The 26,878-nt window shown below is 34.9% G+C and overlaps 1 protein-coding gene across 1 annotated transcript in view; it reads right to left on the reverse strand.

The window, feature by feature from the left end:
• Positions 1 to 26,878, reverse strand: part of LOC129232462 (speckle-type POZ protein-like) — a 36,149-nt gene that overhangs the window by 8,471 nt on the left and 800 nt on the right. Inside the window, exon 2 of the mRNA XM_054866607.1 lies at positions 25,040 to 25,129. Coding sequence (XP_054722582.1) covers positions 25,040 to 25,129 — 90 coding nt within the window. The remainder of the gene's footprint in view (positions 1 to 25,039; positions 25,130 to 26,878) is intronic.

Below are 26,878 nucleotides of genomic sequence, written 5' to 3' on the forward strand. Positions count from 1 at the left end.
CAAGCTTCCAATGAAAACGAATTAGTCTTTGAACTTGTAAATCTGCCTTAAGGCTGGTGCTCGTTGCAGGAGAGTTTTTGGAGTTTTCTTGGCAAATCAGGAAAGCGCCAAGCTACTAAAGTTTTCCTTGAAGGCTCCAGAAGGATTTAAGGATGATTTCAGGATGGTTACTGACTTATACCGGATTTTTTTCTGTTTTTCGCAAGATATGTCACTGGCAGAAATTGGGCACATCAGCTGCCCATTAATTTCCAGGAACGTTTCTCAACCGTTTTTACAGTAAACAATTAATTAAACATTTAATTTGCAATGACAAATATTTCGGTCACTCTAATTAAAATAAATGGACTATTCAACACAAAAATAATTTTTCAATTCGAACCAGTAGTTCATGAAATTAGCGCGTTCAAACAAACAAACTCTACAGCTTTATACTATTAGTATAGATCGCGGATGATCGAGTAACCCGCGTGTTTCAACAATGAAATTCGCGCCACGGCAAGAAAATTTGATAATATGTGTTGATAATGTTTAACGTGCAGGGAAAGGCTTTATTGGGACAAGGCTGAACTCGGTCCGGTAACACTTAACTGTTTTACTGGTAAGACTATGTAATTTCAGGGGAATGAAGGAACGAAAAAGGGGCCAACAATGAACGCTATCCACTGGAATTTAGGGTTAATCCACTGGAGTTGGGGGTTAAAATTTCAACTATGATAATATTCCCAAACAGGCAATGACTTTGTTCAAATACAGAAGAGTACGGGCAATTTCCACCCGTCATACCTAGGCGATCGTCTTCTTTACTAATAATAAAGCTGAAAGTCTGTCTGTCAGGATCTCTGTGACGCGCATAGCGCGTAGACCATTCATGAATTTCATGAAATTTGGCACAAAGTTTGTAGCATAGGGGTGTGCAACTCAAAGCAATTTTTCGAAAATTCGATGTGATTCTTTTTCTATTCCAATTTTAAGAACACTTTCCCGAGCAAAATTATCATAGGATGGAAGAGTAAATTACGAAATTATCATAACGTGGAACCGTAACATGGGAACAAGCCAATTGGCGAGAAAATTCACCGTAAATTTTTTGTAAATATACAGGCGAACCAAAAGACCTTTTGATTTCTCTATTACGGGCAAAGCCGTGCGGGTATCACTAGTAATAAATAAAGGAAAAATGAGGAGTAGTGATACAATAATAAAGCTATGATTATAGTGCGATGTGTGGGAACTTGCGCAGTCAGTGATGCTGAAAGGATGAAAGTACTTACGAAGTCAATGTTTAGTCTTTACTAATAATAAAGTAGAAAGTCTCTCTGTCCGGAGGATGTCTGGATGTCTGTAGGATGTCTGTAGAATGTCTGTGACGCGCATAGCGCCTAAACCGTTCGGCCGATTTTCATGAAATTTGGCACAAAGTTAGTTTGTAGCATGGGGGTGTGCACCTCGAAGCGATTTTTCGAAAATTCGATGTGGTTATTTTTCTTTTCCAATTTTAAGAAAAAAATTTCATAAATTACGAAATTATCATAACGTGGAACCGTAACATGGGCACAAGCCAATTGGCGAGATACGAAATTATCATAACGTGGAACTGTAACGTGGGTACAAGCCAATTGGCGAGAAAATTCACCATACATTTGTAAATATACAGGCGAACCAAAAGACCTTTTAATTTTTCTATTGCGGGCAAAGCCGTGCGGGTGCCACTAGTAGTCAATAAAAATGCCGAAACTTAGCATCACGTTTCTTTTACAAATAATTTCGTGTTGAGAGCGAAAATTTTGCTTTAGCTCTAAAATTTGTTGCTCCTGACAAACTCGCGTTATAGCCATTTCGCGTAAGTCGGATCGCGTTGTAGCGGGAGTCGGCTGTATACTTAAGATGCTGAATTGAGATATGAAATTAATTTTTTTCTATCAGCTGTACGTTTTAAGATCAGTTTCACTGCTGCCCACAAATGTGCAGTTTCAACTCTATTTTGTTCACTTATAAAGCAAGTATTAAGTTTCTGAAACAAAGTTTTTGCTTCTGGCATGTTTAATCTGATGTCAGTTTGCAGTCTAATTACTTCAGGAAAATTCACTAAAAGAAGTAAATAGGTGCAAGATTAGTAATGACGCTTCAATCAGTTAAGGCTAATTTCTGTGAGTTCTTGGCCCTCATACATTTGCTTCGAGTGAAGCTTTTATCTTTGTATATAATATTTTTAGGCCACAATCAAGATATCGTAGGCCCCATGCAAAACATTTTTTCGGAGCCATCTGTAGTCATCAAACCTAAACACAAATATTTAAGAAGAGCCAGGAGTGCCGATTTCAGGGGTGTTGAGGTGCTCAATCACTCGTTCAAAATATTTATTTCGCCGCAAAGCATCCCATTCCTTTTGTACAAAAAAGAAACTAAATAGAGTAGAAAACCTTTTCTTTTCTAAGATAATAAACAAGAACATTTTAATCATTTTGGGGGAACTACAAATCGGGGGAACCGAGGCCACGGCTTAGTTGATCTGCTCGGTAATCAAACCACAGAATATTTGTGCAATGAAATAGCAATGAAAGTTCCATTTTTCGGATTTTGTTTTGCCCCTGGATGTCACTTAAGGGGTCACAGTATCTTTTGAACATTTTTTTTTTTAATTTATGAATATTGTGTTTTTCTTTGAAACCATAACATACACAACTCATTTCGCAACCAATAATTTATTTTCAAAATCTAAAAATATTAGCCACATTTTTTTAAAAATCAAAAAATTTAGGGAAATTTCAATTTTTTAAAACCCCCAAGTCTGTTTTGCTTTTGCACTTATTTAAAAAAAGATTTTTGCTATCAATCACAATAATCATCTCTAAAAATCTGTACATTCATTTGTTTATATATGTATTGGAACATTTTCTGTGAATAATTACGTAAAAAATCTTTTTTTTTTTTTAATTTTGTTTTTAAAAATATAACATGCTCTAAACATTTGAGTAATTTATAAAATGCTTATCCAATGCACAGTTTCGTTAAATATATTATCCTGACTGCAAAAAATATTACTTTAAAGCTGTATCCTTAGTAGAAAAAAATCCTTAGGGATTCTAATGATATGAAAACACAAAAAACGATCACCGAGAAAAGCAATTTAAAATTTTTCTTTTGCATAAGAACACATAGCGAGCTTGACCTGAAACTACTAATAACTTTTTAAATACTTGAACGAAAGCGATGAAACTTTTTCCCCGTGTTTGGAATAATTTGTAGTTTTGAAAAAAGCAATAAAATATTTTTTGATCGTTTGATTATTTTTGAGGTACTGTGTCATAAATAGAGGTATTTATCTAAAATGTTACATCTTGTAATTTGAGCTAATAGGCTAAAACTGTGTCATATTTGGATTAAGCGCACCAAATTCATACGAAAATAGTTCCAAATACCCCGGCACCAAAATGACGTCTGCCCCGTGCAAACACCTCCAAATATTTGCTCTGGTTAGTATGCATATTATACAGCCGAATCATGGTGTGGTTTCCTTCAGTCAAAAGTACTACTTTTAGTCATACAGGGTGTCTCAAAAGGTCGTTTACAAACTTAACATGCTGGTCTGTCATATCATGATGAACAAGATTTACATAGGAACATGTGTTCGCAAACGCAATGCAGGCGCACTCCATGCACACAAAGTCAGACACTAACGGATGCACAACATGTCACATGTCTATTATACAAAGACGGTTTTATACAACATTTTAGTCTTTTAGGAAAGCTTAAAGCAGTTGCCAAAATTTGAGTCCTGCCAGCTCTCATAATCACGTTGCAACGACAACGCAGCGATCAGAGAAATCTTGTCAGAATGGATCGTTATTACGACGGTCGGTACTTCGTTCGTTGCGACGGTGTCTGACAGTTAAAGGCAGCAAATTTCAACAACAGCTATAAGCCTTCCTTGAAAACTAAAATGTTGTGTAAAATCGTCTTTGTGTAATAAATATGCGACATGTTCTGCGTGTAACATGTTCCGTTAGTGCCTGACTTGGTGTGCGTAGTGCGCCAGCATTGGGCTTGCGAACGTATGTTACTATGTAAATCTTGTTCATCATGATATGGCAGACCAGCATGTTAAGTTTGTAAACGACCTTTTGGGACACCCTGAAGAAATTGATAGAATGAGCAAAAAATATGACATGAACCCAGAAAATACTTTCATTTTCCCAACAGTTATTTTTTAATTAATTTTTTAAATGTCCGATTTCTCAATCAATTCGTGGTCTTGATGACGTCACAAATGATGCTCTTTGGCGCATCTTTCTACCACGTGTCCACGTTATGATAATCAAGAAGCGAATTAAAATTGCGCTCCACGCCATAGACTAATAATAAGAATAGACCGAGCTATGGCAACCCTTTTGCTGCTCATAAACCAAACCATGTGACTGGTGGATATCCTAGCAACAGCGAGCGTTGATCGTAACAGACGATCAACGTCCGCGAAAAATAAAATAAATAGAATTGATGGAACACGGAAGAATGATCTGTTATGGAGTCCGATTTGTAAATTTGTTATTCTAAGTTGTAAATATTTTGTTAATATAGTGAGTTTTTCGTTTAGATATTACTGTGCATTTTCTTTAGTCAATTTTCAATAACTCTTTAAGCAATTAAAGATGCAAGCGCTCAAAAAGAATCGGCAAACGGTAAGATTTTTACCTACAATTTCAATTTAAGATACCGATTAGTACATTTTAGCGTTAACGCAAAACGTTTACATCGTTACGTTCACGCCAACGCTGACGTAGCAGTTCCAAATGAAATATAAGTTACTGAAAACTGTGATCAAAAACTAATTGCTATTGTCAAAATAATGCAGAATGAAAAGAAAAACCGTTCAATCTCTGCAGCTGGGAAAAAATTATAATGAAAACACATCACGTCTTAAAATACATGTCGAGTGCCCAACTATAGATAATGTTGCCATCTAGCAACCTTGCTGCCAAAGTTTTCGCCAAGCCTCCCACCAGTCACATGATGTATCATGAACCAATTTTTTCATCAGCAAGTCTGGGAAAGCTCGGTGTACTCTTATTATTAGTCTATGCTCCACGCTTGCTATCAACCCTATCGTTGCCAATACACACGAGTAAAGATGCGAATAAAATATTCTGCTCTGAATGGCAACTCTGAATGGCATTTCATCATTTGTGACGTCATCAGGCAGAAGCGTAAACAGTGAAAGCGCACGGATTTAAGTAATTTTTTTAAATATTAAACTTATACAAATTATTTAAAAAATGATCAGAGCCTATGTTTTTAAGCATGCTCTTTCAGAAAAAAATACTTTTAAAATATTGGAAAGACCCCATTGTTAACATTTGAGTTGGTTTATCTAGAAAATTTGTAGTTTTACCTTTTTAAATGCTTTGATTTGAAATATTGTTCATGTATCTTGCATCCTTTAAATGAATTTATAAAACGTGTAATAATTAAAAAGGAATAAATATTCTTCTAATTATAATTCATTAGCTAGAATTAATTAAAATAATAGCTAAGTAACAATTACTATGAATCATGTATCGTCGGCTTAAAGCAAACAGCAAGACATCTAATCTTTAGGAAAATAGTAAGATATCCCACTATTCTGCTGAGCTGGACACAAAAGTCAAATCTGCAGCTGAGCTCAAAATTAGAAACTGCTATTTAAAGTTATACGAATCCATATATTAGATTCAGATGACACTTTTCAGATTTTTTAAAAACATATTTCCCATTTATAAATGAGGCAGTGAGAAGTAAAGGGAAAAAAGTGCACATTTCCAAGTTTTAAATAAAGCGAGCTTAAAGATAAGGTCCTAGGCTTTCGTTGGAATTGTTTTCTAAATCTGCTGTATATATCCACCTACCAGAGCTATTAGTTCTATTTCTTGCTCCAAAACAGAGGAGAGGTTCATCTACCATGTGAATTAGTTATCTCCAAAACTTTAATTTCGACACTTATATCCCTTGGCTTCTCACGACCTCATATGAGGCAGTGAGAAGCAAAGGAATGTAAGTGCACATTTCCAAGTTTTGAGTAAAACGCGTTTAAAGATTAGCTCCTAGGTAGGCTTTCATTGATTTTTTTTAATTATGTTGTATAGCAGCAACTACTAGGGCTACTAGTACCATCTCTTGCCCCAAGACAGAGGAGAGGTTCACCTACCATGTGAATTAGTTATCTCCAAAACTTGAATTTCGACACTTATATCCCTTGGCTTCTCACGACCTCATATGAGGCAGTGAGAAGCAAAGGGATGTAAGTGCACATTTCCAAGTTGTGAGTTAAACGAATTTAAAGATTAGCTCCTAGGTAGGCTTTCATTGATTTTTTTTAATTATGTTGTATAGCAGCAACTACTCGGGCTACTAGTACCATCTCTTGCCCCAAGACAGAGGAGAGGTTCACCTACCATGCGTACTGTATATCTCCAAATCTTTAATTTTACCACTTACATCCCTTTGCTTCTCCCTGCCTCATATGAGGCAGTGAGAAGCAAAGCGATGTAAGTGCACATTTTCAAGTTTTGAGTAAAACGCGTTTAAAGATAACACCCTAGGTAGGCTTTCATCGATTTTTTTTTCTAAATGATGCTGTACAGCAGCACCTACCAGGGCTATTAGTACACTGTTAAAAAATTTCCGGTAAATGTACGGAAATTGTTACTGGCATCCATGTTGCCAGTAACTATTACCGTAAAAATCAAATGTTACTGTAAAATTTTACGGTTTCCTCGGTAGGCCACAGCAACCAATTGGCGCTGGGATCGCTTATTTCTCCGATATAAATTACCGTAGAAATCAGCGATGCGTTAAGGCTCTTCTATACCGTCCATCTTGGTTTTCGACGCTAATGCTTTCTCTACGGGAAAATCTGCTACCTATGCAAAGCATAACACGAGAAATTACTGGAATATTTTCATGCGATTTGTTTTAAACGATGGCTAAGACACAGAACTAGATATGCGCTTTTTTATTTTTTCTGTAGTTATTTTGAAATTTTTTTAATAGCATTTTAAAACTTTAAACGACTATTTTAACACGTTTGAAAAATGATATGGAAAAACTGAAAAAGGAGCGCAAAAGATTGAACATTTCTCTTTAAAAACATATTTTGAGTTTGTTTCTGAGACAATTTGTTCTATTGATATTCTCCACGGAGTAAAGCCTTGTTTTCGAAAATTTGTGAAAAACTGCGAAAACACGCCTTTTACCAGACCACACCCATTTCCTCCCACTTTGAGGGACCCGAGCCCGAGTGATATTGTCTCGGACCAAAATCCGAGCCCGCCCGAGCCCGAAGGAAACTTTCTTGTATCAAAAACCGAGCCTTCTACAATCTGACATGATCTCTCTGTTAATGAAAAATGTTACATCAAATGTTCTTCATTAACAGAAGTTTCTAAATTTTCTTTAAATGCTCCACTTCAAATGCATCACTGTATGACATATTGCAATAGTAATCGCAAAGAAACACTAAGTAAGCGTTAATTAATTCTTTTGCAAGGGGAGGGGGGGGGAAATTGGCATTGATTGAACTGATTTAAACGCTCCTTTCATTTTCTCACAGTAGGAAAATGTTTATTTGCTTTGAATTTGTATGGAGATTGGCGATTGAATACCTGTGCTTGAGCCCGAGCGCGGGCTCGGGCTGTCGGGCCCGGGCTGAGCCCGTCTCATCTCTAATCTCGCCCCAAGACAGAGGAGAGGTTCCTCTACCATGTGTACTGGTTATCTCCAAATTTTTAGTTTTGCTACTTACATCCCTTTGCTTCTCACTGCCTCATATGTAGCATTTAAAGGTATTTGCTAGCGGCAGACTGCAAGACTTTCGGACCCCACGGATTTTACAAGTACGTACTCAGTACGTGTGCTCGGTAAGAATTTGGTGGTGGTTTGGTTTCAGCTACCATTTGTACTGGTTATCTCCAAACCTAGTTTTAGCACTTACATCTCTTTGCTTCTCACTGCCTCAAATGACCATAAAACATTGCATATAAATAAAATCTCTACATAGTATAAAATCAAGTCCCCAAAAAGCGTCTGTGTGTTTGACCTCACAAAACTCGAGAACTACCCGGCCGATTGCGCTGAAAGTCTCACAGTTTGTTCCTTTAAGTCCTGAAAAGGTTTGCAGACCAGTTAGAATAAAATTCGACGAATAGTTCTTCTTTTATTCCAATTTACGTCCAATTTACACATAAATTCTCAAATGTGGGGGTGAAAAATGACTTGCACATATTAATATTACATATCGCTAGAAAGGGTAGAATTTTCCGCGTTCTACGAAATTTGTTTCAATGCTCTAGCTTTATTACGGCGGGAGTTATTTGCGTTTTTACCTCGAATTTTTTCAGGCTTAGCTGAAATTTAGGCACTACTATCTTCATTAAATGAATCAATAAAAAGTGAAGGAATTGTCCCACAGCTTTCTTTTTGACGCCATTGGAAAAAAAGCGACCTTTTTTACTTCAGATCTAACTCGACCTATGGTCGAAAAAATAAGCTTTATCTCGAAAGAAAAAAAAATTACAAAAGCCTTTTAAAATCAAGTTTAAGAAATCTCGATTCCATTCAAATTGTGAACCATTTTCTTTCGCATTTTAATTCCTTAAACTTATTTTGTGTTTCCATGGTTACGTATTTTAAATCCATCTTTTTACTTTCTTCTATATCTAATATAAAGAAGAAAGTATTGGATTCGTGCAAATTTTCGAATTTCGAATTTTGACGGATTCGAACGTTTTGAGGTGTGCTGAGTCCATTTCGACCATTTTTGGAAAATGTCTGTCTGTCTGTGTGTGTGTGTGTGTATGTGTGTGTGTGTGTGTGTGTATGTGTGTCACGTCTGTGTGTGACCAGTTTTTTGTGGCCGCTCTACAACAAAAACTACCGCATGAAATCGAACGAAATTTAGTACACATATGTGTCCCTATGTGAACTTGTGCCCATTAGTTTTTGGCGCGAATTCCTCCAAGGGGGGTGGAGCAATGGGAAGTTTTTTGAGTTACGCGTGCTTGCTATTTCTCAGGAAGTAACTGGCGGAATCAAACAAAATTTGGTCCATATGTTGCCATTAACAGGAGAAGGTGCTGATTCAATTTTGATGTCAATAACTCAAAGGGGGGTTGAGCTATAGAACGTTTTTTGTCGTCAATTGTGACTGCTGTATCTCAAGAAATAACGAACGGAATCAAACAAAAATTTTTTGACAAGTAGCCCTTAGTGGGTATAAGAGCTGATTTTATTTTGGTGTCAACAGCTAAAAAGGGGGTAGCGCAATCACCCGTTCTTTTTTTCCATTTTGAGTGCCCTATCTCAAGAAGTAATGCTACGTTCTGGTTGAAATTTGGAATATATGTGAATCCATATGTAAACAGGCTTTGGTTCAATTTTGACGCCAATCGCTCCAAGAGGTGTTGATTTTTTTTTTTTTTTTTTTGCGAATAAAAATATTTTTATTAATGCAACAATAAGAAAGATAAATCGTAATAGATTGTCGTCTGCGTATTTCTCGTGATTTTAATTGTATGGAAATGATAGGAAATATTATTCTCAATAATTTAAAATTTTTAACTGTTGCCATCTTATGTTTGTTAACAGATAAAATATCTGTAATTAATTCAAGCAAGGCTTTTAAAATAACTTTCAATTTTCGCTCTTTGCTTTGCTTTTGCAATAATTCAGACATTCGGAACTCCAGCGCTCGAATACGCTACCTTGCGGTGATTTATAAAACTGTGAATGCAACTAAAACATTGCCCCGTTGCGCTCCACGTGTATCTGTTGACGTAAGCGCGGTCAGTTTGTTCTGAGTAACGCATTCAACATGTCTAAGAACGCCTTCAACAAACAGAAATTAATTCGTCCCTTAGTAGTATTCTCGAGCTTCTCAAAATAATGTTAGTTTTCCTTATTTCTTTCAAAAAAGTATTAAATGGTGGAAGCGTAAACAAGAAAACTCTGGATTAACAAAATTGGATAACGTTATACCAGGTAAATTTTTTTATTGTTTTGTATGAATTTGTAAGAATATGAGTTTTTTTTAATCTTAAATTAATTTAACTAATCATATTTTACAGCAGCATTTAGCTGGAATGGACTGTATGCAAAATATTTTCTTGAATTTATTATCGTAGAACAAAATGAAAAATGTTTAACCGAGAAAGAATTTACTTTATTCCTTTTATTCTCAGCTGAAAGGTTTCGCCAAATTTGTTTAGGGTTATAGTTTTGGAATTGTGCGAGCAAAGTAGCCTTGGCGAGATTTCGCGTTTTTAGTTAAACCATTTTTAATTTTTATCATGAGTGGAATAAAATGATAGTAAGATTACAGAATTCGATAAGTAAAAAGAAATAATGGTCAATCAACTGAAAAGAAAACTACCACCATATATAAACTGTGAGTACTCATTTTATTTATTTTGTTCTGAGTGAATTTGAATAAATATCAGTTTTTCAATTCGATGAAGAAAAAAAAAAACGAACTTAACAACATTGACTGGACACTTTTCCTTAACCTAATTCCACATAAATGATTTAAATAACCTTTGTTACTACAGTATCCTACTGAAATAGAAAGTATGCAAATAAATTTTCTTGAAAATATTTATCGCAGAACAGATTGAAAAATCCAGAAAGAACGTTAAGAATTTGAACAATAAAAAATAAAAGTTCGCCAAAAATCTGTTTATAAGGTTATGGTTTTAAAATTGTGTGAAAGAATAATGTATCTTGACAAGATTTCGCATATCAGGTAAATCATTTCCATGACGAATGAATTAAATGCATGATTTCTTTAGATATCCAATCATATAGTCATAGAAATAAATTATCTAGTGTTAAACGTTACTCTTGACAGTCTGCCACGTATGTGCACTATGTGACAAAAATGTCAACAAATGCCGGAAATGTCACGAAACTGAACTTAATATGTACTAATGTATAGAAAAAACGGTACAAGATGAAAATGCCGTTCGAAGCGAACCAAAAATTTATGAATTCCGAATTCAACATCGTGAAAATGGCTACTTCAGAACAACTTACTGTGTGTTCTGCATTAATTGTTTACTTTCGTAATACTTTTTGGTTTCTAATCTCTTTCTATATGGGTCAGAATAACCAAAAGACTTTGAAAAATCTTTTCAAATGAATAAAGCGAAAAAATCATACATAACAACAAAAATCACAACACTTTTAGCATTTTCTTCGTTACCACATGCGTTTGTTTTAGTTTTTAATTCCGCCATTAGACAGTGACTGCAGTGCCACCTATAGTTCGTTGGAGTTGCGAATTGGGATGGTCGTCAAGTTTTCGCATGTGTAATTTTGTTTTTGTTGGGAATATTGCTTCCTCGTCAAGCATGGGGAGGGATCAGAAAAAAAAGAAGAATATAGAAGAAAGTTTCGTGATGGCCACAACATACTAGTTGGATTTAATTTCAGAAAAGTATTTTAATATCTGTCGACATTGTTTGGAAGGGAAATCATGATGCTTTTTTTTTATTTATTTTTTACGCCTGATTGTTGAATATAAGTTACTCGACACAACTTTTATTTTCAAGGTGGACCAGGCAAAGCCGGGCAACGCAGCTAGTATGTTATAGAGAACCACGTAGTGACAATAACTCAATTTTCGTAAAAAGTATAACTATTGCGCTTAGCACGGCAGTATTGTTCTGAGGCTACGATGCACAGTGGTTCAAAACGACAAAAAAGCGGAAAAAATTCAATAACTTTGAATATTCTCAAAAAATGCTATGAAAAATTGTTGAAATTGTTGTATGGTAATATTTATCTTCCTGCTGGCTGATCGTATTCACTGCGAAACCCCGATTCTACGTCCCCCGAATCAACGTTTTCCCCGCGTTTTACGATTTTTATCATCAGTTTCCAGTTTTTCCGTGTTTTAATAATATTAATTTAACCCGTATGGAAAGTTCATTGGTTATGAATTTCCCGCATTTTACGTTTTCCCTTGGCAGTTAAAAAAAAGAAAAAAAAAGTTTTAAAATTAAGCAACGTGTTTCCTTCTGTGCATTTTTAAACATAATCCACTCTGTTAAAAGATAATCCATGAAAACAGAAATGCTACTGCTTCATCCGTAGCCAACCTTGTGGACCCTTCGTCTGCCAATGAAGATGAACAAGAAGAGGAAACACAACTCGTCTCTTCTTTCAATACTGTATTTAAGAGCTTACTAATAGTGAAAGACTATTTTCTTTATAATAAAGACCAGGAAAAAAGTTTGCAAAGTATTTCAATCCTGGATAAATTCAATGACTCATTATTACTGACTATTTTCAACCTAAACGCCCGGATTCGTAACTTAATATGTTAGAACGATCTAAATTGGTATGCATAATACTGTTCTTTTCGCAAAATATCGCGTTTTTACCTTTTTATAAGCGTCATCGTAGCAGCCTTTATTATTATTTTTGTTTCCTTATCTGATTTTTGCTTTCTATACATTTCTCATACTTTACGTTTTCCCACATTTTATGTATTTTATGTTTGATTCAGGCCACTGAGAAACGTGAAATCAGGGTTTCTCTGTAGTTCAAATTCATTTCTGTTTTTAGCGAAAAATATAAATTAAATCAGCTGTATGCCACACGCAAGGTTTATTTATTGCAATTGATACCGTCGAACAATATTTTCTGGCAGTGTTGACAAACTGAGAACAGCTTTATACTAGAATGATTTCGAAAAGGAAATCAGAAATTTCAAACGTTTGATGATTTTCTAATTTCATTGTTTTATGAACAGAATGGTTATTTAACTTTTCATGCAGAATTATGTGTGAGTTTTAAAAATTTCTTTCTTATATGTATCTTTTTTAAAGCCATACGAAACGGGTCCGAAAATTGTTATTTTCAGGTTACTATTGCATTGCATGTAGAATAATGCTCAGCATTAAACCATAACAACGTAAATCTGTTAAAAAAATCCTCTATATTTATTGATGAATGTTTCAAGAGCCCCAACTTTCGGAAATAGTAAACAAGCGTTTTTAGGCTCTCCTGCAAAGTAGTGAAACTGTGACATACTGACATACGTTAGTCTGGAGCATCTCAAGTTTGATGACCAATTTCTTTGATAAAAAAAGCAATTTAGCCCAGTCATAACGTTACGGGTTACTTTATAGTTTACTATATTGGTGTTTGTAAATAGCGGAAATCAAACAAAACATCTGCCACGACCACAGTCGCAGGTGGTCGCAGCTAAAATGTTGTTTATTTACAGGAAGGATTAAACTACTGATATATGTAAACTTTAGCTCACCGGAAGCCGCCGATAAAAGTATATTCCACAATATTTTTTGGAAAATGTTTTTTTTATTTCAGGTAGTTTTCAATTTTCATGAATTTTTTATTTTTAACTACGATGTAATATGCATCCTATAAGTGTGAAAAAACAGTCAGAAATGATTTTATTAAATTTTAGTCCTCCTTATTGAACGAATGAATTAAAACTGAAGTATAAGGCGTACCTCCGAAAAAAGTAAAAACAAAATTGTTCAACAATCTTGGCTTATTTTTGTGAAAAAGGAATTTTTTTTTTCAAAAAACTCTTATGGAGTAAGTTACTACAACTCAAGGGCTAAGTAATTACGGCATGAAATATGTTTTATCTTAAAACTTGAAAATGGCTATTTTTTCCGCCCTTGAACCACCGGTGCGATGTGGTGCTACCATCCTCATATAAATAACTAGCAGTACCCGCAGGGCGATGCCCGTGCTAAGAAGTTAAAGGAAGTCCATTGAAGAAAAAAAAAATTAATTTGAATTCTAAAATTTTGAATTCAAATTATGTTTTTTGCAATCACGAGTTGCGACAGGACCCTACTCATTGGAGTTATTGTTTCTAGAAACGGCTCCTGTACCCCCAAACCTGCCCCTCCTCCTGAGCGGTTACATGTGTATAGTTGTGTGTGTGCTTGGACCAGGGGCCTCTACAGCACCACCGCCCTCCGGCTCCTCTGCATACCTGTGTGTACGCTCGTAGGCGTGTGTGAATGTCTGTGTAGGTATGTGTATATGCGTGTGAAGGCATGTGAGTATGTGTGAGAAAGCATGTGTGTATGCGTGTGAAAGCATGTGTGTATGCATGTGAAAGCATGTGTGTATGTGTGTGAAAGCATGTGTGTATGTGTGTGAAAGCATGTGTGTGTGTGAAAGCATGTGTGTGTATGAAAGCATGTGTGCGTGTAGGCGTGTGTATGTGTGTGAGAGTGTAGGTCATGGATGCAACCGACCAGAAGAAGCGAGCTCAGGACCGGAGGAGCCGCGCGTGCAGAGGAGCCGGAGGGCGGTGGTGCTGTAGAGGCCCCTGGTCCAAGCTAAAAAAGGAACCACAAGATCAAAGACGGTCAAGTGAGAACAATAAGCAATCGTGATTGCTCAAAAAAAAAATCCACGCCTCCGCCCCCCCCCCCTTCTGATGTGAAATGATAATTTTTCTTCAACTAAAATGCGTACACACCTTTTCAAAAGACCTATTAAAGTCTCTTTGTAAATTAAAACTATTCGCCAAAACACATAAAAATATTAACAGTAGCTTTAAAACTAAAAATTCAATTTTGACTACATAGTTCATGGCTTAACGCGCCAAGCAACCACGTTGCCGTAACTCTGCCCTTAAGCGAGTGAAGCGGTTTTTTTTCCCTGCAATTTAAAGTGTTTCGCCAAATAAACAATGCTATAATAAAAATGTTATGAAGAACAATCACAATTGAATAATCCGATTAATCAAATTATTTACTTAGATAAATAACAATCTTCAACTATAAGAGCAAAAACAAACGTTAATAAAGAAAAAAAAAGCCAATAGAAAAATCCTACAAAATCAAATTATGTTGCTGAACAAAAAAAAAAAAAAACGCATTCAAAAATCTGCTGATTACAACAGCGTAGCCTGGGCATGGTTCCTCGCAGCTGTCGACACTGTCTTGGCCAGCGCAATCTCGAAGAGTTCACTTTCCCCGTCATCTATTAGGAATTCATAGAACTAAACTTACCTTACCATCTATTAAGAATTCATAGAACTAAACAATTAAACATTTAATTTGCAATTAGAAATATTTCGGTCACTCTAGTTTAAAAGAAAAAATAGCCTATCGCTTTCCTAAATAAATGGACTATTCAACACAAAAATATTTTTTTCAATTCGAACCAGTAGTTCATGAGATTAATGCGTTCAAACAAACAAACTCTACAGCTTTATACTATTAGTATAGATCGCGGATGATCGAGTAACTCGCGTGTTTCAACAATGAAATTCGCGCCACGGCATGAAAATTTGATAATATGTGTTGATAATGTTTAACGTGCAGGGAAAGGCTTCATTGGGACAAGGCTGAACTCGATCCGGTCACTTTACTGTTTTACTGGTAAGACTATGTAATTTCAGGGGAATGAAGGAACGAAAAAGGGGCCAACAATGAACGCTATCCACTGGAATTTAGGGTTAATCCACTGGAGTTGGGGGTTAAAATTTCAAATATCAAAATATCCTCAAACAAGCAATGGCTTTGTTCAAATGCAGAAGAGTAGGCGCAATTTCCACCCGTCATACTTTGACGGACGATTTTCTAGTTAGTCTTCTTTATCTTTACTAATAATAAAGCTGAAAGTCTCTCTGTCCGGAGGATGTCTGTGACGCGCATAGCGCCTAGACCGTTCGGCCGATTTTCATGAAATTTGGCACAAAGTTAGTTTGTAGCATGGGGGTGTGCACCTCGAAGTGATTTTTCGAAAATTCGATGTGGTTCTTTTTCTATTCCAATTTTAAGAGCAAAAACTATCATAAATTACGAAATTATCATAACGTGGAACTGTAACGTCGGTACAAGCCAATTGGCGAGAAAATTCACCATACGTTATTTGTAAATATACAGGCGAACCAAAAGACCTTTAATTTTTCTATTACGGGCGAAGTCGTGCGGGTGCCACTAGTTAATAATAAAGTTGAAAGTCTCTCTCTGGCCGGATTTCTTTCTGTCTGTCAGGATCTCTGTGACGCACACAGCGCCTAGACCGTTCTGCCGATTTTCATGAAATTCGGCACATAGTTTGTAGCATAGGGGTGTGCACCTCAAAGCAATTTTTCGAAAATTCGATGTGATTCTTTTTCTATTCCAATTTTAAGAACACTTTCCCGAGCAAAATTATCATAAGATGGACGAGTAAATTACGAAATTATCATAACGTGGAACCGTAACATGGAAACAAGTCAATTGGCGAGAAAATTCACCGTAAATTTTTTGTAAATATACAGGCGAACCAAAAGACCGTTTAATTTTCTATTACGAGCAAAGCCGTGCGTTTATCACTAGTTAGTAATAAAGCAAGCAACTAAAGATATTTTCTCATGCAATGATTTTGCTGCATTTAAGGCGAAAGTGAAGCAATCATTCAAAGTAGCTAAATTTTAAGATAGTACTAAATATACTTACATTCAGACGGTATTTCATTCGCATCACCTGGACTGACCGAAAGTACATTCAGTTCGCAAAACACCGTTAAAACATCATCCACCAAAAGACCTGTAGAACTTTCTAGCAAATTAGACTTCTTGAGGAATGTTTCACTGACATTATCATTTGAGCTACCACGTTCAACTTGAGCAGCAACATTAAAACAAAAGGCATTGGCTTTAGGAATTACTTTTGGGGTTTTACGCTTTATACAAGTAGATTCAGGATTCCACAATACTCCATGCCTGTCCATAAATCCAATCTTACACGTAAAACTTTCTTCCGATGAAGAAATTTCTTGTAATACCAGTTTTATGCATTGTTCATCGTGGAGTTCCTGATTAGAATACAGTCGCAAACGCAATACTGTTTCTGAGCACTTAATTGGCGAACTTTCGACGAATTCACTGATCATTCCAACAGATTGAAAATTTTGCAATTTCCAAGTAAAAGTAGTAGTTTTTTTCGTTGAACTTGTAACTTGTTCGAACCTTCTATGCATGTTTTTTAGAAATGCACGGAATATTCTTCGTGGCGATGCTTACCGATAAAAAAAATTTGCTCTAATTCCAACTAAAATGTAGCTACAGTGGTTCAACAAAATACAGTTTCTATTTCTTTTTCTTCGATCTGTTCATGAAAATTTATCAATATTGATCTCCTTTATCTGAGAGTTAAAAGTTCAGCTAAACGTATCCTACGTATTACTCAACTGAACATTGATTCAAATGCGCCCATAGAAATTTATCTAGATGACTGTTCTAGCATTTATCTGTTAACTGAGAAAGGAAATAACGAAAGAAAGAACTTTCTTTTTTTGGTTATTGTTATCAGAACTTATCTGCTCAGAATATCTTATTATGATTAGATAACACCTCTGCTTTCTCTTTGAAATCTTATCTATTTTTAACCCCGGACACGCAAAGGCAGGGGGTAGGGGTTTATAAGTTATCGTGTTTGTGTATCTGTGTGAAATGTGTCGCTATCTAGCACCTAAACGGATGGGCAAATTTTTAAAAAAATTGTTCGAAAAGGAAGTTGGTCAAGAGTGTTCTTAGCTAGGTCGCGTCTTAGGACGACATTAATTAACGAAGATATTAATATTATTTTGGAACTTCCATGTTTCATAGAATTCGAATTATAACGTTTTTTAAAGCAGATTTTAAATACGGCTAAGCCTTTATTCACGCGATTGATCACCGAATTCATTGTTGGCCAAAATTAAAAGCAATGATTTAAAATTTTTATCTGTTGCCAGTTTCTATTTAACAGCAAATAAAATACTTGACATTGATTTTAAATAAATAAATGGCTTTTAAAAGGATTTTCAATTTTTCCTCTTGATTCTCCAGTTGCGACTCAGTCGGGGGTGCAATGGTGTTTATACTGTGCATTAGAAGAAGGCTGATGATAAATGGTTATTACTGATTTGTTTGGTGAATTAAAATGCAAATATAAAATATATATGATGATTTCTTTTTGCTGTAATAATAGATTGGTTGGTTATCAAAGAATTACTACATGCACTAAAATAACACATGAAGCATAAATTACAGACAAATATTTAATATGAATATAGACTTATTATTACAATGTTTATGGCCAAGTTGATATTTTATATTCAGAATGTAAAGTGGAAGTACATTGCGTTAATAGCCGCTCGAAAATATAAACAATGGAAACAGTTGAAATGCATCAAAAATTGATTTAAATCATTCTTATCTTTTATCTTTCCTTTATTGTAAAATAATATAATTGAAGATATAACTATATATCTATTGTAATTAATTATTGGGTACCCATATTGAATTTAAACAAAATTACTCACGCTACTGGATAAGCGGGCCCGCTGCAGCAATGGGGAATATAAACTGTGATTAAAACATTATTGTTGTAGTCTTCGTATTTGTAGGAGTCCAGATATAGATAATTCAGAACTTTAAAACGGTGCTCATGATGAAGTTAAATATTCAATTGGCTGGAGATTTCTTGTTGGTAGTCAGTCCTCTTTGATCTTTCACAGATATAAGAATTTTTTTGTTAAAGTTCAATCATAGAGATGCAGCATTTAAAACAGTTCTCATAATGAAGTTAAATATGGATTTGCTGGTTATTTCTTGTTGGTAGTTTTCCTGGAACTTCCGCGGATATGAGATTAAAATATCGTACTCATAAATGAGATTGAAGGCATGACGTCTACTTCAGACATTTATTGATGTTTCCATAGATGTAGACTTGAATTTTGGTATTGAAGACAAGACGTTCCCAAAAAAAAAACCACAGACATAACGAAAAACTAAAAAAATATATACATTTCACATTTTCTTTTATACCCGGGCGTGGACAGCAAGTCCAGCCCCGGGTTGTTAACATTTCATCACTACATTGCTAACGGACGAAACTTTTTAAACTCTGCTGAAACCGTTGGGGGTTTCTCTATATAACCTCTCTTTTTAGGCAAACCCCGCGAACACCGCTAGACAGGGGCAAACATAGCTTTGAACTCATAAAGCAAATTCCTGACGTGTTCCCTCTTTCGATTCAACAGTGCTGCAGATTAGTACGCGTCAAGAAAGAGTTCCTGATCTCCTTGGTTCTATTTATTTTATACGTCTTCCATCCATGATAAAAATGAATGCCAAAGTTAAAATTGGGGTAAATTATATATATTGTATGTGAAGGAAAAGGGTATAGTGTCTTCCGACCGCGGCGCATTATTATAACGGCAGATCAGGCAGAGACGCTCTCTAAGTGTAATAGGGTGTATTCATGCGCGGTCAATGAACCTAGTTGGCGCGAAAGGAAGAAAGGAATTTTCCCCGTTCTCTCCACTCTCGTTGTATGAAAACTTGAAAAAATAGATTCGGGAATGGCAGGAATAGACGGATATTAAAAGTGTGGCAGTGTGATTCTTATCGCACTGTCACAGGGGGCTTTTTAAATTTTTAACTTTAGCGCTGCTTGTTAATTGTTAATGAATAAACAGTCTGATCACCGATAGAATGGAAAGGCTAACATCCAGTTTACAGGCGGAAATTGACGCATCTATTAATTTTCAGGGATGCCAGCTTTTACAAATGTGTGTAAGCCTTTAAATTAGGCAGAGTCACATTCAAATGAGCGAACCACATGCATCAAATTTTTACTTTCCTCCTCATTCAGATAAACTCACTCTAGCTGGATGTTTGCCAATTCCATAGCGACCGTGGTCAGACTATATGTGTCTGGCTCGGTCGTAACGGAGAACCTAGAATAGCAAAACTTTGCACAAGCGTGGTTCCTGCAGATAAAACCTTGGACCCATATTTACAAAATTCTTTGTTGTTTGTTGTTAATTTCAATTTTAAGCGAAATGTTTTAAACAATTTTTATATTAATATGAAGAGACCAATTGAATAATTACTCGTATACATTTTTCTTCGCATTGAGATCAAAACTTGTAAATTAGATTGCAATGGAATTTCTTTTTCTCAATAATGAACTGATTTTTATCCTTTTTAAAATCGTCATGGCAAAATGACTGCCTCATCTGGTTTAAAATGGAAAAAACAGCATGGTAAAAAGTATAGTCGGGCCCCGATTTAACGAACCTCTATATAACGAATTTCGCCATTTAGCGAATTTTTCTTTCCCCCCGACTAAAATGAAGGCAAAAACCCCGAGAGCGGGACCACTCCTCTGGTCCTAGGCATCCGAAAGCAGCGCTGTCTACCGACCTCCGTGAGTGGAACCTCTTCCTGGATGGTGGCATCCAGGAAGCTTATGCTTGTGTTTGCTGTCTTCAATTACGGATATGATCAGTGGCACACACAAGGGAGGGGTCCAGGGGGTCCGGACCCCTCCCATAGGTCTTGCTCCTCCTCCCCCGACTGATTCCGATTCTATGTATTTTGTACGTAGAATAATTTCAAACAAAGCTATCAATAACTTCAGTTCTAATGAGTGAAAAAATAAAACCCTCATGTTAAAAGATTTTTAAAAATTGTATTGTGCACTTTTCCTATAACGAATTGCCTGTAAGAAGCAGAATGGTGATTATACGAGTAAATGAATGCACTGTAATAACCATGCTTTTAGTTTTGAAATTACAGGCTAAAATGAGATTCTATGAACTTGAATTCATTTTTTAAATTATGATACAAGTAAAAGCGTAAATTATTTTGCTTTCTGTTTATTTATTTAAGTATATTTCATTAAATAATGCGAATTATCTATTCATTAGAGTATTTTTTACTGTTCTTCGTTCTCGTGAATCGATAAAATCAAGTCAATAGGAATGGGACTTTCAACCTTGGACCCTCCCCATGTAAAATTCCTGTGTGCGCCACTGGATATGATATCTGTAATGCCACAAATTAGTCTCTATTTTAAGCATCTACTTTGACTCGCTTCATGAAGTCAATAATGGGGTCGCTTCCAAAATTTTAAAAATATTATTTTTTCTGAAAGAGCATGCTTAAAAACATTGGGTCTGACCATTTTTTAAATAATTTTTTAAGTTTAATATTTTTAAAAAATTACTTAAATCGGTGCGCTTTTCATTGTTTACGCTTCTGCCGATGACGTCACAAATGATGAAATGCCATTCACTGAGCAAAATATTTAATTCACATCTTTACTCACGTGTATTGGCAAGGATAGAGTTGATAGCAAGCGTCGAGCGCAATTTTAATTCCCTTCTTGATTATCATAACGTGAAAGCGGAAGAAAGATGCGCCAAAATACATCATTTGTGACGTCATCGAGACAACGCCATGTTTGAAAAATCGGACAGTTTAAAAAATTAATTAAAAAAATAAATGTTGGAAAAATAAAAGTATTTTCTGCGTCCATGTTTTTTTTTTTTTTTTTTTTTTTTCTTTTTCCATCAATTTCAGTGATAAAAAGAAGTACTTTTGACTAAAGGAAACAACCCCATTGAAATTATTTTGATTGTCGCCTTTTTTTCGTGAAACCCCTGTTTTTCCTTAGTGCAGTTTTGTACAGCTTACATACTAGTCTAGGAGTTGTTTATTTTCAATAAAAGTGCTTTTTTTTTTTTTGTTTGTTTAACACGTTGACTGCCAACTACGAGATAACTCGTAGATTGCGTTTTTTTCTAGGACGCCAACTACGAGTTTTCTCGTACTTATTTAATTGCCATTTTTGTGCAGCTACGATTAAACACGAAATATATCAGCGCCAATTTAATGATGGCTTCTGGGAAAAGAACAAAAAATCAAAGTTGACTTTGCACAAATAGAAAGTTTATTAAAAAACGAACAAAAAAAAAATATATAATTATGAAAATTAACTCAAATTCAATAAATTAAATAATATGTCATTTGGTGATTTCGCTTTTTGAGGATAACTAAACACTAGAATTAGAGTTTTTAATAACATAATGTGAGTAAATCAAATTGGAATTTTAGGCCAGATTCTGAAAATTGCCGTGACTGTCAACATGTTGAAAAAATATTTTCGATTTAAAAAAAGTAATTTCAAAATTAACACTAAACTTCTCTTAAACATCTACTACTCGTTTAAAACATTTTATTTTTAATTTTAATGATATGAGTGGCACCTATTATGACAGATACATCCTCAGTATCGCAGGGTCAAGGGATGAAACTTTCACTCTCAGATCAGGTTCAGCACTAAGTCTTTGGTGATATTTTGTTTTTGTCGTCAAATAAGTTGAGAATATAAATTTAGTTGCAAATAGTAACAGTACCAACAAAAAATTTCGAGGCAATTAAAACAAGTGAACGTCTTAAATTAAAAATTTTAAAAACCCCCGACTGAGCATCACCGTACTAAAGTCAGAGTCGCAAATGTAGAATCAAGAGGGAAAATTGAAAACCCTTTTAAAAACCTTATGCTATTAAAAATCAATTTCAAGTATTTTATTTGCTATTAAATAAAAACTCGCAACAGATAAAAATGTTAAATTAGTACTTTTAATTTCCTTGTCGGTCAACAGTGAATTCGGTTACCAATCGCTTGAGTAAAGGCTTAGCCGTATTTAAAATCTGCTTAAAAATAACTGTGTAATTCGAATTCTGTATAACATGGAAGTTCTAAACACTTTCCATCAGACGCAGAAAAAAAAACTCTTTATTTTGGAACTAAATTTTAAAATTTGTAAATATGCTTTAACTGCGAAAATCGCGAAAAATCTTTTAGAGGTTTTGAATTAATATCTTCGTTAATTAATGTCATACGAAGTCGCAACCGAGCTAAGAACACTCTCTATCAACTCTCCTTTCAGACAATTTTTTTTTTTTTTAAATCGGTCCATCCGTTTAGGCGCTAGAGTACCACAGACAGACACACAGATAGAAAGATATACAGATACGCAGACACGTTAAACTTATAACCCCCTTACTTTGTGTATCGGTGCTGAAAAAGAACGAATGCAAGTTCGAAACACACTTCAAGAAACGCTGCATTCGACATTCACACACCCAACCAGATGGCGGCGGAAGAACATATACTCGCGGAGATTGCTTGTGTGCTGTTTGCTGTTTTTGTTTAAGGGGGTCCGGGACACATTTTGAAAATTTTTTTATTATGTACTTTAGAGTTTTGAAATTTTTTGAACTGATTCATCATTTATTTAATAAGCAAAATCATAACATAAATATGAAAAAAAATTATTTTTTTATTTAAATTTAATTAGTTTTTTTCAAAAAAATGGGGTTACTTTAAATTGCTATAACTCAAAATATTGTTGGTCAATTTTCAATTTTTTTTCAAAAAAGTATGCACAAATATCTAAGCTTTAATTTTTATTCGGCGATTTTAAAAATAGTGATTCAATAAAAAATAAAAAATATTTGAAGGAAAATTTCGAAAAATTCGAAAATACTTTTTTTAAAAAAAAATCATAATTTTTGCAGTAAACGTTTTTTCCAAATTCGCCGAATAAAAATTAAAGTAAATTGCTTGAAAAAGATATGCTCCAAGTTTCATTACTTTATCTCTATCGGTTCCTGACTTATAAGAGTTTGAATGCAAGAAATCGGGAAAAATTGCATCATGGAGAAAAACGCGTTTAAAGTTATGTACACATTCGTTAGATGCATGCAACAAAAATAACTATAACTTTCGTTCTATTTAAGGTAGAAACAAGATTCAAACGTCCTCTTAAGCAGAAAAAAAGGGAGCAATTTTTCAAATTATAAAAAAAATTGCAAAATTTGAGGATTTTTGTGTCCCGGACCCCTTTAAAGAGGATTGTTTAAAGACGAGAGGGTTGGGTATAAATAAAGTCGATTCCGGGGACAAGAACCATTTGTAGAAGCAAGAAACTCAAGAAGAGGGTCCAACTTATGATTGCAAAATACACAGTTTAAATTAAGATTTCAAAATCCAAATTTCTTTTTATTTTTAATCCCCGACACACAAAGGAAGGGGGTTATAAAGTTTGACGTATCTGTGTGTGTACCTGTGGCACTCTAGTGCCTAAACGGAAGGAACGATTTTGGAAAAAAAAAGTTTGTTCGAAAGGAGAGTTGGAGTGTTCATAGCTAGGGTTGCGTCTTCAGATGACATTAATTAACGAAGATTTTAATTAAAAACCTCTAAAAGGTTTTTCTCGATTTTTGCAGAGAAAATATAGTTAAAAATTTTAAAATTTAATACCAAAATAAAGAGAATTTCTTTCCGCGTCTCATAGAATGTGTTTGGAACTTTCATGTTATATAGAATTCGAATTATAACGTTTTTTCAAAGCAGAATCGAAATCGGCTAAGCTTTTATTCACGCGATTGATCACCGAATTCATTGTTGGCCAAAATTCTATTCAGAGTCACAACTGACTACAACTGTATTTATGTCGAGGACTGCATACTAAGTGCCTTGCCTCCATTATTTTATATACCGATAGATGGCAGCACCATCACCGGATCGAACAGTTAATGAGAATTTAGAACTAGTCCAGGAGCTAATAGCTACCTGGTGCTAGCACCCCCAGAGGTATCGTTTTACTTGGAGGACATTGAGACCACGAGCATATTTAACGTCGCCCAGTCCCCTTTAATGACGACGGTGGGTCTTCGACCATCGAGGTTCGAACCCAGGACCTTCCGGCCCCGAATCTGACACTCTACCGATCGGGCTACCACGGCCCAATTTGATTTTTGACGGCTCATTTTGACATTGATTTTGAATAATATAAGGCTTCTACAGGGATTTTCAATTTTCCCTCTTGATTCGGCAGTTGCGACTCAGTCGGTTTTTTTTTAAAGTTTTAGTTTTATCGTTGCTTGTTGAACTTTGTTTTTAATTTACATGGTGCAAAAGAATACATGCATTTAAGATTTCTTATTGAAAGGTACAGAATTGATAATATCTATAAGTTAACAAACTCTGAGTTTGCTTGATTGTTTTTTCGCCTCTTTCTTGAGCAATGTAAATATTTTACCATGGGATCGAGCTTCACGATCTTCCAACAAGAACAACAAATCTGACTCCTTCATCTCCTCCATCAGACTTCTAGTGATTTTTCCCGCCATGGATGGATACCAACGGTTAATAATAGGGAACAAACGTTCCCTAATCACCTGCTTCCTCTCCTGGGCATTGGGGGTCTGACACCACGGAAGCAGCCTCATGCTCTTGAATACTCTCAGCTTGCTGGACCACAGTACTTGCTGTTGAACAAATTATGTTATTAATTAATATTCATATTTGAGGAAATAAAACTAGCTGCGCCGCTCGGCTTTGCACGGTCTACCTCGAAAATAAAAGTGATGTCAAGGGACGCATGTTCAGCAATCAGGCTTGGACAAAAGAAAAAAAAAATAAATCAGTAAAATTTTGCGGCAGATTGCGGACCAAAAAGGAAACATTTTAAATCCCTCGACTACAGGAAAAGCCTTTAAAATAAAAGCAAGAATTTTTCTTGTTCATATTCCAGAAAAAAAATGGCAACAGATCTCTCGTCTCAATGATTTTCTTCACGCTACAAATTTTACTAAAAGCATTATTACGGAAAGTTGAGACGAAGCACTGATTAGTAAGTTGAATGGAGGAAAGCCTCCGAAAAATATTGATTTTATGTCGAAATCTAAGTGTCATAATAAATAGTTTTTAATCGATATCTCCACTAGTTATTATCGGAGGAGTATATGAAATAGTTAAACATAAAGACGGGAAAATGACGAATCTATCGACATTTGTCTCGATGGTCAGTTCATTGGCGTTTGGGAGAATTAACTTGGACATACATACATAGATACATATGCTCCGTTTCTAATTATATAGGATGCTATTTTTGTAATAAAAGTAGGGGAATACGGGGCAAAGTGAAAAGGTGAAATATTTACTCTCTGTTTAGCGCCACCTATCTGGTAATATTTTAACAATGTAGTACCATATGTAGTCTATTCCAGTCATGAAAAAATATCGCCGAAGAATAAAGCGTAAGATAATACAGGCAATTTTCAAAAATTGATACTCTTCCTGCAATACTTGTTGTATGTCAAAAAATATTTTTGATGATATAAAATGATAAAGTTCTTGTTAATAACATTTCAAACATTAATTGCGACCTTCTAATATGCGGTGCAGTACTTATTTAATGTTAAGCTTATTTGTATTTTAAATATTTTGCTCAAGTTGTCGAGTCTATGCGGGGACAAAGTGGATGGGCCAAAGTGAAGTAACTTATTTCGTTTATTCATTCGATCATTTACTAAAACACTTACGTATTGATTTGTTAATTAATTCATTTCCGCTCCTTCATTTCGTAATTCACCAATTTATTCATTCATTAATTCACTTTTTTTCTTATTCATTCACTCTTTCACTCACTCATTTATTTTTATTCATACATTAAGTAATTAACTAATTAAATTATTCGCTAATTTTTCTATTTTCTTTTTCATTTATTCATTCAAAATTTTATTTCCATATTTATTTGATCAAAAATACTTTTTACAATCAAATAAAAATTATTTCTTTAGAAAAATATTTAATTTTTCACTTTGCCCCATGAAAAAGAAGTGAACATTTTCCACTTTTTTTTTTTTTTTTTTTTTGATGGCTCTAAATTACTGCCAAAAAAATTTACGTTTCAATGAAAGTTTTATCATAAAATACAATGTTTTTTTTTTCTTTTTGTACTGTAATTTTCAAAACAAATTTCCAATTTGCTCATTTTGAAAAAAGCTCAGTCATCTTAGCTAGTTCACTCTGCCCCACATTCCCCTGCTATGAATATAATGTAGTATGTGTAATACAGTAGAGAACCGATTGTTTGAACCTCTTGCGACCAGCCCAGATAGGTTCAAAAGTTAGGACAATTGGGCAAATAATTTCAGGATGTTTCTGACTATGTGAAAACGGTTAAAATATACATTCGATTCTCGATAGCTCGAAACCTTATAACTCGTATATTC

The sequence above is a fragment of the Uloborus diversus genome, unplaced genomic scaffold (genome assembly GCF_026930045.1).
Source record: "Uloborus diversus isolate 005 unplaced genomic scaffold, Udiv.v.3.1 scaffold_12, whole genome shotgun sequence".
Lineage (NCBI taxonomy): Eukaryota > Metazoa > Arthropoda > Arachnida > Araneae > Uloboridae > Uloborus > Uloborus diversus.